This window comes from Balaenoptera borealis (genome assembly GCF_965194805.1).
Source record: "Balaenoptera borealis genome assembly, chromosome: 11".
Classification (NCBI taxonomy): Eukaryota; Metazoa; Chordata; class Mammalia; order Artiodactyla; family Balaenopteridae; genus Balaenoptera; species Balaenoptera borealis.
The window spans coordinates 104724390-104742338 of NC_138868.1; the positions used below are offsets into that span (position 1 = coordinate 104724390).

Genomic DNA, 17949 nt, shown 5'->3' on the forward strand with positions numbered 1-17949 from the left:
ATTTCTATTTTTTATCAAGGTCAGAAATGTATATAATTTTAAAAGTCAGTTCTTCAAGGCTCATAGTGCCTCACCCCCTCCTCAGAGGCAATCGCTTTCAACTTTGTCTGTTTCTTCTAATATTTACACCCAGATTTTTAATACTGTATGTGTACTGCTGTTTTTTAGTTTTGGGTTTTATCTGTTTCTGGTTATGGAAGGTAGGGTTAGGCTTGCTGTCCTGAATCCTCCCCTCATGTCCCCAGCCGCCCTCCCCCCACACACACACCATAGACTCTCCTCACAGCCTCCTAGTGTGTTTTATATCACAATATCACAATTTTTGGTTTAATATTTACATTGTATGACTGTATAAATAGTATTCATAGCTGAGCCGAATGTGTTATCGTTATGTTTCTTTTTCTTGTCCATTTTTTCCTCCAGGTTATTAAAGATTGTCTCATTTTTTGGGGGGGTGGTTTGCTTTGTTTTCTTTGAACCTATCCACTTAAATTCAAACTCTGTGACAGAGAGTAAATCTCCTGATCTGCTGACACACGTCAGTAATGTACGAGTTTAAAGTTGCTCCGTGGGTTCTTCCCTCTGGCCAGTTGTGCCCCAGGCCTGCCACAGTGCTGCTGTCTGCCATTTTCCTTTCCTGTCACCCTGCGAATTCCTTTCACGTCTCTCTTGTATTGGATCCTCTGTTTCCTAGATCTTATGTCTTCCTTTTTGGCGTACTCCTTCATTTTGCTGAAAAATATCTCGTTAGCTTCCTTAGTAAGGATTCAGAGGAGAAAAGTTTTGGGAGACATTTGAAAATGTCTTTATCGTACTCTTACATTGATTTGATGATTTGGCTGAGTGTAGAACTTTAGATACGGACTCATTTTCCTTACAGTTATGAAATCATTGCCCATTCTCTGCTAACGTCTTAAGTGTTCCTGCCAAAATAGCCACTCTCTTCTAATTCCTAGTCCTTTGTATTATATGATCTCTTTTTCTTTTCTCATTAGAAACTTGTAAGTATGGTTATTTTATTCTCAGTAATCTGAAATTTCACAATGATATATCTTCATATGCATCTGGATATCAGGTAGCTCTTTCAAGCAGGCTACTAATAATTTCACTTTGGAGGAATTTTCCTGTGTTACTTATTTGATAATTTCCTTTACAGTTCTTTCTGTATTCTGTCTTTGTAGAATTCTTGGTATTCAGATGTTGGGCCTTTTGGATAAGTCTCTAATTTTCTTACAGCTTTCTATGACTTTTGTTTTTATCATTCTACTTTCTCAGAGATTTTCTCAGTTGTATCTCCCAACTTTATGAATTTTTTATTTCTGTCTTTTTTTTATAGAAATAAGAAATGTTTTCGTTTGCCCAGTTTTTTTTATAGCATCCTGTTCTGTTGCACAGATGCCATTTAAAAAAAAAAAATCTATGTCAGGATGTCACTGTTTCCTTTTCAGTTTTTCTCCCCTTTCCCAGATTGTCTCTTATTTCCCCCAAGTTCCTTTCTATCTGCTGGTTTGTTTGGGTATAACTCTCATGCTGGGGATTTTGTTCAAAGGTAAGGTGACCCTTATTTTTCTGCTCATATTTAAGAGAAAACACTGAAAAGCCAATGGAGACTCTGTGTGTGGCGAGGGGCTTGGTGGCTGGTGGGCCTCCCTGTGGGTAACAAGCATGGGCCGGGTTCCACAGCCTGCCGGACTCTGTGGGTCTTTTCTCTCATGCTGGCCATTTTCCCCAGAGGGAACTCCTCCCACCTCCTGACCCAGTGAGGTTGAGGTGTAGGCATAAGGTTGACTGCCAACGTCCGGGAGTCTTCCTTTAGGAGAGGGGGGCAGGGGAGAGTCTCATATTTCTTACACAGAATGTACACAGTCCCCCTCCCCAAGCTGTGCACGGTGTTCTCAGATGCAGAACCCTCGGGTGGAAGCTCTCTGGAGGACAGGCCTCCTGTCCTAGAGTTCTGACCACTTCTGACACAGCCTTGCAGAGAACTGACCCTCCACCTTCAGCTGTGCCTGAACATTCCCAAGCTTCTGCAGAGGGAATCAGCTCTTACTTGACCGCTTCTAAAATCTATTGACCTCTTCTGTCTACTTTTCCTATTTTTGTCATCTTTTCCTATTCTGCTTTTTATGAATGTATGCCTTCTTAAAAAGTTACTATTATTTAGTGTTTTAGGAAGAACCAGAGGTGAAACATAACTGTTAAATTTTTCCCTTTTAACTGGAATCTTAAATTTGGAAAAATCACATCTCAAATCTATAATGTATGAGGTAAAGAATTCAAATAGCACAGCACATTCAAATGGAAAGCAAAAATCCCTGTTCTCCCCAATCCCCAGAGTTAACCACTAATTTACAGTTCTTATGAATCCTTCTAGAAATTTTTTTTTCTTTTCCATTATGGTTTATTAAAGGACATTGAATATAGTTCCCTGTGCTGTACAATAGGACTTGTTTATTCATTCTATGTGCAGTAGTTTGCATCTGCTCATCACCCCCTTCTAGAAATTTTAAGTATATGTTTGTGTGCGCTTCACTTTCTTGATCCCCTTGAACTGAAGTGCATTTTTCATTGTTTGCTTCTAATGTCTATTATCAGTCTTCCCCAGCAGACTAAGCTTTTGCGGCCAGGGACTCCATGTGTACGGTGCTTTATGAGTTTTTCATGGAATTGGGACTAGGGAAGGCAGTTCTAGAGGTGGTTTCTTCAAAACCAGCTTTCTCAAGGCTAAAAGTACCTTTCCCTTCTTGCATTATGCCAACATGCAAATCCTTTTTCTGTTCATTGTATTATGTGGACAAAAGGTCTAGAAGGGCAGTTTCTTAGGAAAACACATGCCATCAGCAAAAATTAAAGTGCATAAACATATTTCAAACAGATTTTAATATAGTTTCAGGATGAAGGGGGCGTGGAGAAACAAAACACAAAAATTTGTACCAAAACACAAAAATTATCTCACACAGAAGTCAGGGCAGAACTCAGTGTTTATCACGGGAAGAAAGGAATGTTTTCCACCTTCCGTCATATCCATTGAATAGTTGTTTCTTTATTTAGGTATGTAAAGCTTTTGTGTTTTCAGAATTCTGTTGGCCACTATTTTTTTTTTTTCCTGCTTGGGGATATCTAGAACAAAGCCGAAGGCAAATGTGTTCCCGTATTTGACTATCTCATGCTCAACTTTAGTCATGTTCATTTTCATCTTTGTGTTCACAAACTTTGGACTTACGTTTTTTTATTGGCTTTTCTTTCATCTCCTGTTTTGCATTTCTCAACAATAGGAATTTCACATGTGGGGGGTTTCTTTTCTCTCTGGAATCCAAATCAAATCAGACGTGTTTTTTAAAATTTATGTTTGTTTAAAATATAATTTAGTTATCAGAACTGAACTGAGTGGTGATAGTTGGACCTTTTCCTGATATTAGTGGGTTTTCTTAGGTTGAGAGGACTACAAAGGAGAAGATTGGTCTTACGGTGGCTCTTTAGGATTTCCACAGTAGGGTTATTACTTTCTCAGCAAGCACTGGCTGTGCTCACACTACTTTGGAAAGGCATCAAGCCTGTGCTTGTCATCTTTGTGGCTGTAGGAGTTAGAGCTGAAAACCGTGGCTTTGGATGGTCTTCGTGCCTCGTGCCTGTTGGACGTTCCCAGTCCTCTCATTTGTTTGACTTTTTCAGGAAGCTGCTCCCAAGCCTGAAAACGAAGAAGCCTCGGGAGCTCGTGCTGGTGATTGGAACAGGCATCAGTGCTGCGGTCGCACCCCAGGTCCCAGCCCTGAAATCCTGGAAGGGGTTGATTCAGGCCTTACTGGATGCGGCCATTGATTTTGATCTTCTAGAAGATGAGGAGAGCAAAAAATTTCAGAAATGTCTCCATGAAGACAAGAACCTTGTCCATGTTGCCCATGACCTCATCCAGAAACTCTCTCCTGTGAGTACCCTTGTGTGAGCCCTGGCGTTCGACCTTTCCTAAAACCAGACACACATGCTGAATGCAATAAGGAGATTTATGTTTCTAGCCTATAGATTTGCATAACATTTGGCTCTTCTGCAAAATGTCTGTTTATGGACCCGAATCATGGTAGTTTCCTTGACCTCATTTCAGTGTGTGTGGTGGGTGGGGGGTGGTGATGATGGTGATGATAATGTTGTTGAGGCCTCTATATGTACAAAATGAGACCACTGTCCCATTATTGCTGTGTTTTAAATTTACTTTTTCTGCACGCACTACTATAAAAGCTGTGTTCCCTGGCATCTGTGCCTTTCAGGGAACCTCAGAGACATTAGAGATAATTCTCATGTGGATGAAGCAACGCCAGTTTTTAATGTTCCTTTTAAAGGCAATCATTCATACATATATATATATATGGAATTTTGCTGCGTTTCAGCAAACTGAGCTGGGAATCCATTCCTGAATGATTTAAGGGCCTCCTTGTCTTGCTTCGTTTTAAAAATGTCTTAAAAATCAGGATTCACTTAAGATATATTTGGAAATAGTAGAGTAGCCAAAGCATATTTTAAAGCTTAATGAATTAAGTGCACCTTGGAAAAAAATGTAACTCTTATGCCTTAAACAGTCAATTATCAGTGTTGATTTTTTCCCCCTACGCCCTAGGGCCTATAGGAAAGAAGTGTCATTAAGTGTTAACCTGAAAGGCATTTAAAAGTATTGATAATTCCCTCCTAGATCATGACTCATTCAAACACTTAGGGCCTTTTACTTCATCTTTTCATTTCTTTGTCCTTAATTGGGGTATAATGTTACTAACCTAGAACAATATAAAAAATTAAGACTTTAAAGAGCTCATGGGACCTCCACCTCATACCATATACAAAAATTAGCTCAGTGGATTAAAGACCTAAATGTAAGAGCTAAAAACTATAAAACTCTTAGAAGAAAACATAGTTTTAAAGCTTCATGACCTTGGATCTGGAAGTAGTTTTTTAATCATGACACCAAAAGCACAAGAATCAAAAGAAAAAATAGATAAACTGCACTTCACCAAAGTTGTAAAAGCTACTAGGCTCACTGAGCATTATCAGGAAAGTGAGAAGACAGCCCCCAGAATGGGAGAAGATGTTGACAATTCATATATCTGATAAGAGTGTAGTGTCCAGAATGTATAAAAAAAACTCTTATACTTCATAAAAACGCAAATAATCCAGTTTTTTTCAATTTAATTTGTTTTTGAAGTATAGTTGATTTACAGTGTTATATTAGTCTCTGGTGTACAGCAAAATGATTCAGTTATACATATATTCATTTTCATATTCTTTTCCATTATAGTTTATTACAAAATACTGAATATAGTTCCCTGTGCTATACAGTAGGACCTTGTTGTTTTATCTATCTTATATAGTGATTCATACCTGCTAATCCCAAACTCCTAATTTATCCCTCCCCCTGCTTTGCCCTTTGGTAACCATAAGTTTGTTTTCTATGTCTCTGAGCCTGTTTCTGTTTTGTAAATAAGTTCATTTGTATCATTTTCTAGATTCCATTTATAAGTGATGTCATAGGATATTTGTCTTTCTCTGTCTGACCTACTTACTATGGTAATCTCTAGGTCTATCCATGTTGCTGCAAATGGCATTATTTTGTTCTTTTTTATGGCTGAGTAGTATCATTGTGTATATGTACCACATCTTCTTTATCCATTCATCTGTGGATGGACATTTAGGTTGCTTCCATGTCTTCCATGACTATTGTAAGTAGTTCTGCTCTGAACATAGGGGTGCATGTGTCTTTTTGAATTAGAGTTTTCTCCAGATACATGCCCAGGAGTGGGATTGCTGGGTCATATGGTACCTCTATTTAAGGAACCTTCATACCGTTTTCCATAGTGGCTGCACCAGTTTACATTCCCACCCACACCCTCTCCAGCATTTAAAATAATCCAGTTTTTAAATGGCAAAGGATTTGAATAGACATTTCTCCAAGGAAGATATACAAATAGCCAGTAAGTGCATGAAAAGATGCTTAACATCATTAGTCATTAGAAAAACGCAAATCAGAAACTATGTCAGATACCACTTCACACGCACTGGGATAGCTAGAATCAAAGAGTTGGGTAATAATTGCTGACGAGGCTGTGGAGAAACTGTAACCCTCGTACGCTGCTGGGATTGTGTAGTGGTGCAGACAGGATGGAAAATAGCCTGGCCATTTCTCAAACAAATAAATAGAGTTGTCATATGACCCAACGATTCCACTTATGCATATATATATATACACACACACACACACACACACACACATATACCCAAGAGAAATGAAAGCGTATGTCCATACAAAAACTTAGAAACAAATCTTTATAACGTTACTCATAATGGACAAAAGCTGGAAATAGTGCGGATGTCCATCAGCTGTCAAATAGATAAACAAAATGTGGCATATTCACACAATAGACTATTACTTGCCAATAAAAAGGAATCAAGTACTGATATGTGGTGCAATGTGAATGAACCTTTAAAACATTATGCTGAGGGGAAGCCAGTCACAAAAGACCACATGTTAGAGGATTCCACTCATATGAAATGTCCAGAGTAGGGAAATCTGTTAGAGCAGCAAGTAGTTTAGTCGTTGCCTAGGACTGGAGCAGGGATGGAGGGTGAGAGGGTGATAGTTAAAGGGTACGGGATTCCTTTTTGAGATGATGAAAATTTTCTAAAATTGACTGTGATGGGGAGTTCCCTGGTGGCCTCGTGGTTAGGATTTCGGGCTGTCACTGCTGAAGCTGGGGTTTCATCCCTGGTCGGGGAACTGAGAACCGGCAAGCTGTGAGGCACAGCCAAAAAAAAAAAATTGACTGTGGTGACAGTTGCACATATCTGTGGATCTACAAATAACCACTGAATTGTGCACTTCAAATAGGTGAATTGTGTTATGTGAACCATATCTCAATAAAGCTGTTAAAAATACAGGTAAGAGAATGGAAAAGCTGTATGATCCAAACACTAGTCAATGAAAGTGAGGGTGGCTGTGTTAATAACTCATAAGTACACTTGAGGGAAAAGAAGAAGAAAGCATAATTTTTTAATGTTCAAAAAAATACAAAATTGTCATATAAAAAGGTAATTAAAGAGTATATAGACCCAAAATATAAGGGAAAAGTATTAAAGAAGTGTGTCAGCCCAGTAACAAAAATGTTGTCTTTCTGGGGGAAAAAAGAAAGAAAGAGCTCATGAGGACAAAGAGAGCTGTGTTAGTCCAGCAAGTCTTGTCTGCATGGTGCCGTGCCACTCGGCTGGAGCCTTCATTCATGCGTTGAAAAGGTCTCCTGAGACTAGAAAGCATGACCTTGCTAGGTGGGTTAGTTATGTTTGAAAGTAATGAGAGGATTTAAAGTCAGTGTCAATAAATGTACACTAACCAAACATCAAACTTGAGTCACTAATTATCTTTGGATGAAGGTTTAGTATTCACCTTAAAGTGTAGTCGTAGTGTCACTTCCAATAGAGTAGCAATTATCAAACTTTTTGGTCTCAAGACCCCTATATACGCCTAAAAATTACTGAGAATCTCAAACAGCTCTTGTTTATGTGGGTTATGTCTATTCATATTCACTATATTAAAAATTAAAACTGAGAAATTTTTTAAACATTAAATTCATTTAAAAATAATAATAAGCCTGTTACATGCTAACATAAATAACGTGTTTATGAAAAGCAACTATATTTTCCAAAAACAAAAATAAATTAGAAGAGTGGTATCGTTTCACATTTTGCAAATCTCTTCAGTGTCTGGCTTAATTGAAAATGGATTCTCCTATCTGCTTTACGTAGTCAGTTCGGTGTCTTTGTGAGGTTTTGGTTTAACTATGCAAAAAAATCAGGGCTTACAGGTACATACTTGGAAAAGAGAAAAGTATTTTAATAGTCTTTTTGGATAATTATAGATACTCGTTGTTGATACTACCCCAAAAATTCAGTAAGTGATGGCTTCCTAAAGATTAATAGCCATAAAGAATCTGATATCAGATCATATCCATGTTATTGGTGATACGGAATCTGAACTTCCCTTATGCTGCTGCATTAAGATCCATGATCCATCTTCTACCCATGCACGGTTTTGTAACATTACCCATTGGGAAAATACTGCTTCACTGAGTTATACGTATCTTCTAGATTTTGACACATTTCATTACACCATCCAAAAAAATTGCATCCATTAATATCACCACCAGTCTCATCACAAAGGTATTTGGAAGCTGTCAAGCTCATGGTGGCAGATAAAAGTTTTCTAAAAATCTGATTTTTGCTTGAAAGCTCAGCTTTTATCATTGGCAACAATGGCAACGATCATTGGCTAGTTTTCCCTCGAAATGACAGCTCACTTCATTTATTTTTGCAAGAATGCTGAGAATACTCAAATCTGAATAGTCATCGTTTGTCTGCCTGTCATTCTTTCAAGTAAAAATGATGTTTGATGAAAAAAAGGTGGCTAGTTCAGTTTAAAACTCAAAATACATTTGAAAATGTCCTTTTTGGGTTTTTTGTTTGTTTGGTTGGTTTTTTTTTTAAAGAATCTAACAAACAACAGTAATATGACAGGGTTAATAGGCCCATCTACTGAGCCAGTTTCTTACAGTAGGGAAATGCCATTGCAAAAATCTTGGGTTTCAGAACCGGAAAGACTGTGCCATTTTTAAAGGCACTGGGACCCTGGGCAAATCACTTAACGTCTCAGAATCTATTTTTGAACCTGTAAAACTCGGCTAATGCTACTTATCCCACTTGAAAAATAAGTGAGAAAATGTATGGGAAGTGTCTGGCACAGAGTAAATGCACTGTAAATGTTAATAACCTTGGTGAAAATGAGTCAGGATTTTTTTTTTGTAGTTTTTACTGTGTCTGGGATCAGAAGGATGGGAGTTACAGGGTAGGAGGAAATGAAACAACATTGGATTCAGTTCACTGTTTTAAACGAATGAGAAAATGTCCATAAATATGTGTGGGAGTTTGGCATTTCCTTTTGACCTTGGAACCTCCTTGTTTGTTTTCATTCTTTTGTCTTTACTTAGAGAGGCCACTGGTGGGAAATTCAGTTCTAGGGTCACCTGTTTCAAGAGAGAAAAAGTTGATTTTAAGTCTGAGGAAATCAATGCAGCTATAGAAGCCGCTTTCCTTCCTCTCTATGTTGATATGCAAAATGTAATAACTCAAAGAAAGAGGACCCAAAGATAGTTAGCTAAAATAAGTGACTCATGACGTTTATTTCCAGACTTTAACCTTTTGTATTTCTTTTCTTAGAAGCAAGGAAGTATATCCCACACCCATGCTTACCTGGTCGTATACCCAGGTGTTTTTATATGTGTGCATAATAATTAAACTGGTGCTGGCTTATTAGTGTTGTTTAACGGTGTGTGTGTATGAATCAGAGTACAAAATGAAGGTATGTGGGCTTCCCTGGTGGCGCAGTGGTTGAGAGTCTGCCTGCCAATGCAGGGAACACGGGTTCGAGCCCTGGTCTGGGAAGATCCCACATGCCGCAGAGCAGCTGGGCCCGTGAGCCACAATTACTGAGCCTGCGCGTCTGGAGCCTGTGCTCCGCAACAAGAGAGGCCGCGATAGTGAGAGGCCAGCGCACCGCGATGAAGAGTGGCCCCTGCTTGCCACAACTAGAGAAAGCCCTCGCACAGAAACGAAGACCCAACACAGCCATAAATAAATAAATTAATTAATTAATTAATTAAAATTTTTTAAAACACCTGCTTTCTGATGGCCCTACCATCCTGGAGCAGTGCTATTAAAAAAAAAAAAAAAATCAAGGTATGAAAGATGAGGAAGTTCCTAAAATCACCATATTCTTTAATTTTAAACTTAATTTTCCTTTTTTGAATGGGTATTGTTTATACACATTGCAGAAATCAAAATGGTATAAAAGGTGTGCATACATCATGGCATCTCACTCGCACCCATGGCTTTGTCTGGCTCCTTTCCCCGACTTGCCCCCAGTTGGTCACCACTCTTTTTGAGTATCCTTCCAGTGTTCTTTTGTGCAAAAACAAGCAAATAGGATTCTATGTATTCTTATTTCATTGCTTCCATCCCCGTGTCAACAGGTAGCATTCTAGACATGCTGATCTGCACTTGTTTGTTTTACGTGACAGTATATCCTGGAGATCTTTCCATACCAGTTTCCTGTATATGGATACTTGGCTCATTTCCAGTCTTTTACTGTCACAGGTAACAGAGCAGTGATAATGTTGCATATGTCATTTTATTTGTTTGCAATTACATCTGTGGGATATACTCCCAGAAATGAGATTGCAAGATTATAGGGTACATGGATTGTAATGTTGATGGACATTAAAGGGGCACCATATTTTTGATAACAAATCTAGAACAGTGCCTGGCATTCAGTAGTGGTTGACTCTTGCATGTAGTGAAATTCAGTTTCTTCACTGTTCGTTTCTGATCAGATTGTTCATTCTGATTCAGTGTTAGCGTCCCTAGTTGGTTGCCTGTGGGCTGCAAATATGTGACGTAATAATTTATGCCATGATGTAAAGAGAGCGGACAGAAGTTGAAAAACTTGACCCACGTTCTTAGCCACATAAATCATGGGCTGTACCATCTAGTTAGCCCTAGAAAGGAGCCTGAGCCCACTGACAACAGGGTACACTGAGAAGCCTGTCTTGTGGTAAATGTAGCTTAGAACAGCGATCCACAGAACTAGACAAACTTCTGGGTGTGTCATCACCAGGCAGAGGTACTGTTTCACCTCTGTGCTCTCATTTTTCTCCTGTGAAAATAATTTACCATTTACTTGGAAGGTATAATGAAAAAATGGATAGTTTTTTAAAATACTTTGAAAAAAATAGGAAGCACATTTGGCAAATTGAAGTGCGCTTTATGAATCTACTTATGTGGTTCCATGGAAACAGATCTTTATGGGCTATTAGAAAGGTATACAATGTAGGGAAACCAGGAAGGTAGGGGGACGACTTTGAGGAATAACAGAAGGATTATGGCTCATCTGCTATCTAGCAGCTAATTGCAGTTACTTGGAGTTTGAATGGGGAATAATGGGGCCTTTAAGAACTGATTCTTGCTTAGGTATTATCTAATGGAATGGTGTTGCAGCGATAAGATAGGGATCAGATATTTGTTATAGCACACTGCATAGTTACTTTCCTGTTTCAAATTCCTTTTGTCCTAGGGATCACTTTGCCTTTTAAGTTAGAAAGCCAACTTCCCACTTGAGATTGGTATTATATTTCCTCATTAGTTCTCAGAGATATTTACATGTAGTATTCAAAACAAACCTGGGAAAGCAGTTATCTAAATGAACCATTTGTTAAGAAATAGGGAGTCTGTTCAGAACTGATTAGTTTTGGTATTTTTAACAGTTGCAAAATGCAGACTTTTGGTAACCGTTATCATGTACTAAATATTCTCCCTGGCAGCCTTGTAAACAAGTTGCTGAATTATACCAGGGAAAAAAACAGGCAGGGAGAAGGTAAGCAGTTTGTCCTAAAGCCATCAGCATCTGTAAAAAGCACCTAGGGTTAGAAAAAGACATGTTAAACCACATTTAGAGCTGTCTTTTAGTGGTTATTCCCTAGATAAGGAAAGTTTAACAGAAAGTATTCTTACCTGAGGCCTGCTTAAAGGGTAGTTGGAGCTGTGCTTTCTGCCCCAGTTTTCCTTTAGACCGGGTAATAGTCACCTCTCCTCGCCATGCCCATCTTCTTCATTCTATAAAAATGCCTATTTAGAGAGCATGTGCTTCTTTGCATATGATGTAATAGTGCGGATCACTTGCTATGTGCTAAAGTTGTTGAGCTGGCACTTGGCATGTATCCTCCTATTTTCCGTATTAGAACCCTGTGAGGGAGACAGTATTCTACTTTTTTTTTCTTTTTCTTTTTTTTTTTTTAAATATTTTGGCCATGCTGCGCGGCATGTGGGATCTTAGTTCCCCGACCAGGGATTAAACCCGTGTCGCCTGCAGTGGAAGCACAGAGTCTTAACCACTGGACCGCCAGGGAAGTCCCAGAGACAGTATAAGTGCAAAGCACTCTTCAAAAAGTTGCTGTTATTTAATGAAAACAAATGACCTACCAAAACGCTAGAACTAACTTATCTCTCTTATATCGCTCCCCAGCGTACTAGTAATGTTCGATCCACATTTTTCAAGGACTGTTTATATGAAGTATTTGATGACTTGGAGTCAAAGATGGAAGATTCTGGTAAACAGCTACTTCAGTCAGTTCTCCACCTGATGGAAAATGGAGCCCTGGTGTTAACTACAAATTTTGACAATCTCCTGGAACTCTATGCAGCAGATCAGGGGAAACAACTTGAATCCCTTGACCTTACTGATGAGAAGAAGGTAAGAAGTAAAGGATTAGTTTATCTCTTCAGGCCAGTGGATTGTATCCTCATGAGAAATACTGTTTTCTGGTTGGGATATTGTATAGTACTGGCATTTATGGAGAGGTAGAAAGGGAGACTGTTATCGCTGGTTGGATTTTTGTTTTTGGTTTTTTGAGATAAAAATCAATGTACAATAAAAAGCACAGATCTTAAAAGTGTTCCGTTCTGTGAGTTTTGACAGTTTCACCCGATTTTAAGCAAGATTATAGGAAGCCATTTGAACTGTGAAATCTAAATCTTTTAACACTAGATAATATCAGGTGGGTGCAGTATTGATTTAGAGTTCTCTGTTAGGATATATTCTTCATGGCATCTGTTGGAAATGTACGAAAGCTACTTTTTGATGTCTGAAGAGCAAGTTTCAAGCCAAATGACAGCTGGGTTGAGATTAGTATTCAAAGGACACCTCAGCAGACTTCTTTTTTTAATGTAGCCCATACTATACCTAAGCCATCTCCCATAATATGGAATTACAGATGTCCATCTATGTCATCTAATGAGAGAAGGCTTTTATTAGAATGGTCACCAGAGGTTGTAATTTGAAATCTAGCACCAATGGGATATTCTATAGATAACACCATTTAATTGATGAAATACACTGAAGCCATAAAAGGGAAAATGTTTTCATTGCCATAAGAAGATGTCAGAGACGTAATGATTGAAGAAGGAGGGGGGGGGAAAAAACAGATTATAAACCGCCACAGGGTCTCATTTGTCCTGCCCTGTAGTTTTTGTAATTTGCCTTCATACTTCGTTTTCCTGGGAGCCTGCCTGCCTTTGTGTCCCACTTAGAGCCCAGCTAAGTAGAGTTTGAAGAGACAAATGACTCCCCCACTGGCACTCATGTCACAGTACTGCCTCTGCCAGAGCAGTAGCTATAATGCCAGTCTTGTGATTTTGCTGACCTTGAATTCGAGTCGTAAAAGGAAATCCAATTTAGAGAAATGGTGCTGAAAAGACTGGTTTTCTCTGGCTGGAGTGTTTTCCACCTGCTGCCCCCATGCTTTGTATGGCCAGCTCCTTCTTCACCTGTAAGTCTTCATTTACGAATCACTTCCTCTGAGAGGTCTTCTCTGACCATCCTAATTAAGAAAGGACCCACCCTTATTTTTTGGTTCATTTTTTCAATGAAGCACTTGATATAACTTTCCATTTTCATCTTGGTTTGTTTGTTTTCTGCCTGTTTGCCCCAGAGGAATAGCAACTCCATTTGGACAGGAACCATGTCAGCCCTTCTTACCCTAATGCCTAAGATAGTACTTGGTACATAGTAGGTGCTCAGTAAATATTTTTGAATTTATAAATGGTTGAATGAAATTTAAAAATGAATGGCAAGAAACAGCTTCCATGCTGTTTCTGATACAATCTCCAAAGATCATGACCAGCATCAAAAGCATAAGGGCCTTTTTAAAGTTAAAGGTATCAATCAGACTTGAAATCTTCCTTCTCATTTTCATCCTGGAGTCTCAAGATTTGCTTTGTATTTTAGTCCACATTAGGGGCAATATTGAAGTTTAAGGGTTAAAGCCATTGACTGGCAGTTAGAATAGAGCCTGGTAATACTCTAATTCTAAACCGCTGTGCCTCTTGACTGTTTTTCCCTAATCCATACCTTATTTCTCTAGAATGTTAAAAATAAATTTATACTGTCTCAAGTCCTTGGGAAAATGGAAACATGGGATCCAGTTGGCCCTTATTATCATTGTCATCTAAATAATCGTTCTTCATTGGTAGCCTTTTGGTAACTCAGAGGTGACCGAAGTGATTCTTTTATCACTTATCAATTGCTGCACAAGAAATCACCCTGAAAACTTTGTGGTTTAAAACGATGTTTTATTTGCCCGTGATAATGTGAATTTGCTACTTGAGCTGGGCTGATCGGCTCAGCTGGACAGTTCTGCCGGTTTTGCAAGTTACACACATGGCTGCAGTCCTCTGGGGGCCAGACTAGGTGGTGTTAGATGGCCTTGATTGCATGTTTGTTGGTGCAGGCAGTCGGCTGGGCCATCAGGCTTCTTCACATGGTAGCTGGGTTCCAAAAGCAGCAAAAGAGAAATAAGACTCATTGTGCCAACATTTTCCAAGCTTCTGCTCTTGTTTGCTAATGCCCCCTTGGCTAAAGCAAGCCATATGGCCAAGCCTGGAGTAAGTGTGAAAGGGGACTAGACCAGGGCATCGATACGAGGTTTGACATCTCGGGGATTCTTCCTGAGATGGTCATCCAGAGCTGTCATGTATGTCACCAGTGGAAAGAGCCCTGTGGTTCCTGCAAATTATGACAAATAAATTCTAATTTTTGCTTGTTACTCTCAAAGAGAAATCACCAGACTTGCTGCCCTCATTCCTAACAGTCATGCATGAAGTAGAAAGTGCGGCCACGTCGGGTGGCCGCATTCTTGGCCTATAGTATCATGAAGCTGGAGAGTTATGTCAGAAGCCTTGTCCTCAAAAGAGCCTCTTGCCCTTTGGGACCCTGAAGCAAGTGCTCAGCCCTGCCCGCCTGGTTGAGCTGTGTTTGTGTTGTGCAGGTCCTCGAGTGGGCTCAGGAGAAGCGGAAGCTGAGCGTCTTACACATTCATGGGGTCTACACCAACCCTAGTGGCATTGTCCTTCACCCAGCTGGGTATCAGAATGTGCTCAGGAACACTGAAGTTATGGTGAGTGGTGCTGACCTTGCTGCCCTCGGGAGAGCCTTCCTGGGAAACCTGTAAATACACCACTGGTCTTCCAGGGATAACAGTTTCTTCTCATTAATTAAAATTGGAAGGCCGGGACTTCCCTGGGGGTCCAGTGGTTAACACTCTGTGCTTCCAATGCAAGGGGCTCGGGTTCTATCCCTGGTCGGGGAACTAAGATCCCACATGCCATATGGCAAGGCGGGAAAAAAAAAAAGGAAGGCCAAGCATTCTTTCCTGTGCTTCTTAACTTGTGGGTGTGCATGCCATCTTTGGAAATGTCAAACATCTCTTCAGGTGTCAAACTCTGAGGTTTTACTTTGTTCTTGATTGACACCCAGCAGATGGCACTGTGTTATTGGTGTCATTTTCACATACAAAGAAGACTTACTACCCTTCATCGTTTGGTATGTATAGTGTTAATGGCCCTCTCTATGCCAAAACTAATTTGTGCAGCTTTTCACTGACCAATCACTACTAGAGCATACATTCTAAAGAGATTTTATGTAAATGGTGATGGTTTTATATTGAATCATCACACTTATTCACTTATTGCTCACTGGAAAACATAGAAAAAAATTTGGATAGGGTGATAAAATGGAGGCTTTCTTTGTGAAAAAAGACCAAGAAAATGTGATGTTTTCTAAAGCATAAGGGAACTTTTTTTTCACCTGTTCTTTCCCTGACATCTGTCATAGCTGCATCTATCATCACTATCATTTCTAATATTTTTATATTTATATATGTGTAGTGTGTGATATATATATATATATATATATATATATATATATATACACACACACACACGTATATAAATGTATACACACATGTATATATTAATGTTCTAAGTGTCAGGCTTTCTTTGAGCAGATCTGGTGATGGAATTCTCTTCTCTAGTTATCCACGGCTTATTCTGTTAAGCAAAAAAGGCAGATATGGTCAAGAAAATGGGAAGAGTAAGCTATACTGAAGACTACTCATTGCCTTATGGCCTCTGGGCACATAGATCTAAAAAATAAACTGTAAGGCATAGCCCAGTGAGACCCTGAATAGAGAGCCTGCAGGAGAATTCCAGGTAAAGATACAATTTTAGGGCAGTCATCAAGTTACAATAATAAACAATGAGGGGGTCAGACTCCTTCACGGGATGCATCTCCCCTCTTAAATGCTGGTTAATCGGTCATCACAGTCTGCTAAATGCAGCAGTTATGACCTTGTTGACTCTTGTTTCAGACATGTCTTCACGGTGTCATTAATATGTTTCTTTTCCTACAAGAGAGAGATTCAGAAGCTCTATGAAAACAAGTCGTTCCTTTTCCTGGGCTGTGGCTGGACTGTGGATGACACCACTTTCCAAGCCCTTTTTCTGGAGGCTGTCAAGCACAAATCTGACTTAGAACATTTCATGCTGGTTCGGAGAGGAGATGTGGACGAGTTCAAGAAGCTTCGAGAAAACATGCTGGACAAAGGGATTAAGGTCATCTCCTATGGAAATGAATATGCTGACCTTCCAGAATACTTCAAGCGACTGACATGTGAGATCTCCACAAGGGGAAGGTCAGGTAAGATGCGTTTTGAGACTGAGAGGGGTCGGAGGGCAACCGCTCTTCAGCCTCTTATGTGTTTGTGGTGGGTAAAGGCATCACCAAGGTGAGGAATATAATCCTAACCAGATTATGAAGGGAGATGGCGGTTAGTCTTCAGATTAATAAGTGAAATGCAATTAGAGTTTAGATTTCAAAATAGAGAAGAATGATAACTCCCTTTTGGCTAAGGCCGTGAGGAAAGGAATACATTCATGTAGTATTGGTGAGAAGGTAAAGTTAGTACAGCTTTTCTGAAAGGGAAATTTGGAATATGTTCAGAAGTTTAAAACCTTTGACCCAGAAATCCCACTTGATACAACTTATCTTAGGAGAAGTTTCTCCTAAGGAGATCACCGGACACTTGCACAATTATACGACACAGTTGCACAAAGATACAAGTGTAGGGATGTAATCAGTGTTGTAGATAAATGGCAAAAATTGGAAGCAATCTAAAATGTTCCAGAAAATGGAGGATTCTATAAATACACCATTTATTAATTGATGAAATACATATGAAGCCATAAAAGAAAAAATGCTTTTACTGCCCAAAATAATGTCAGAGATACAATACTGTGAGTGACCAAAAAAAAAAAAAAACCGGTTGTAAAATGCCACCATGGTCAGTCCCTGGTATACAAAATTGTAGATATATTCTAATATTTTGTTTCTCTGTTAGCATTTTCTATGATTATGCTTCGTCTTTATAAACAGAAAAAAAAAAAACGACACACTTTGAAAATGCTGTTTGGAAACTGTTATGGTGGAATTAAAGTCAGAGGGTAGGGGTACCACTCACTTGACATTTTACCTCCAGGTTCTAACAGGAAAGCCAAATGGGGATAAAAGGTTCAGTTTATTAATGGCTCCAGGCAAGTTCTCAGTTACTCTACAAAATACAAAACCTTTTGGTATAGCTAAATTGGAGAACGCTTTTTAAAATCTCAGTTTGAATAAAGCCGGACCCCAGGGTATGGCCATTCTGACTCACCACGCAGTTCCAAAGGAGCTTTCCTGCTGTAAGTAGAATATGTTCTTGAAAAGTCATGTGCCAGTATGCATTTTCATTGTCAATCTGAATACATGTTAGGGAGCCTGTTAAGGTACAGGTAATTTAATAGATTAAATTAATCTATTAATTAATCTATGTATTTATTAATCTATTAGTAGATTAACAGATTGATTTAATTGTCCTATACCCAATAATCATTCCCAGGTTTCTCTTCTGAATCAGATTGCTTCAAGTGGAATTCTCCTGTGATGAGAAATTCCACAAGCTCTTATTATCCATGGCTGTGTTTTGATGGAACAAG

At 39.1% G+C, this 17949-nt stretch overlaps 1 protein-coding gene across 8 annotated transcripts in view; it reads left to right on the top strand.

Annotated features, from left to right (window-relative positions):
• FAM118B (family with sequence similarity 118 member B) overlaps positions 1 to 17949 on the top strand; it is a 51844-nt gene that overhangs the window by 29094 nt on the left and 4801 nt on the right. For 6 of the 8 annotated variants that reach the window (XM_082340580.1, XM_082340586.1, XM_082340585.1 and 3 more), the window contains exons 3-6: positions 3673 to 3925; positions 12107 to 12334; positions 14907 to 15035; positions 16330 to 16615. In XM_082340580.1, coding sequence (XP_082196706.1) covers positions 3673 to 3925; positions 12107 to 12334; positions 14907 to 15035; positions 16330 to 16615 — 896 coding nt within the window. The remainder of the gene's footprint in view (positions 1 to 3672; positions 3926 to 12106; positions 12335 to 14906; positions 15036 to 16329; positions 16616 to 17949) is intronic. The other 2 variants (XM_082340584.1, XM_082340587.1) reach the window with 2 other exon arrangements.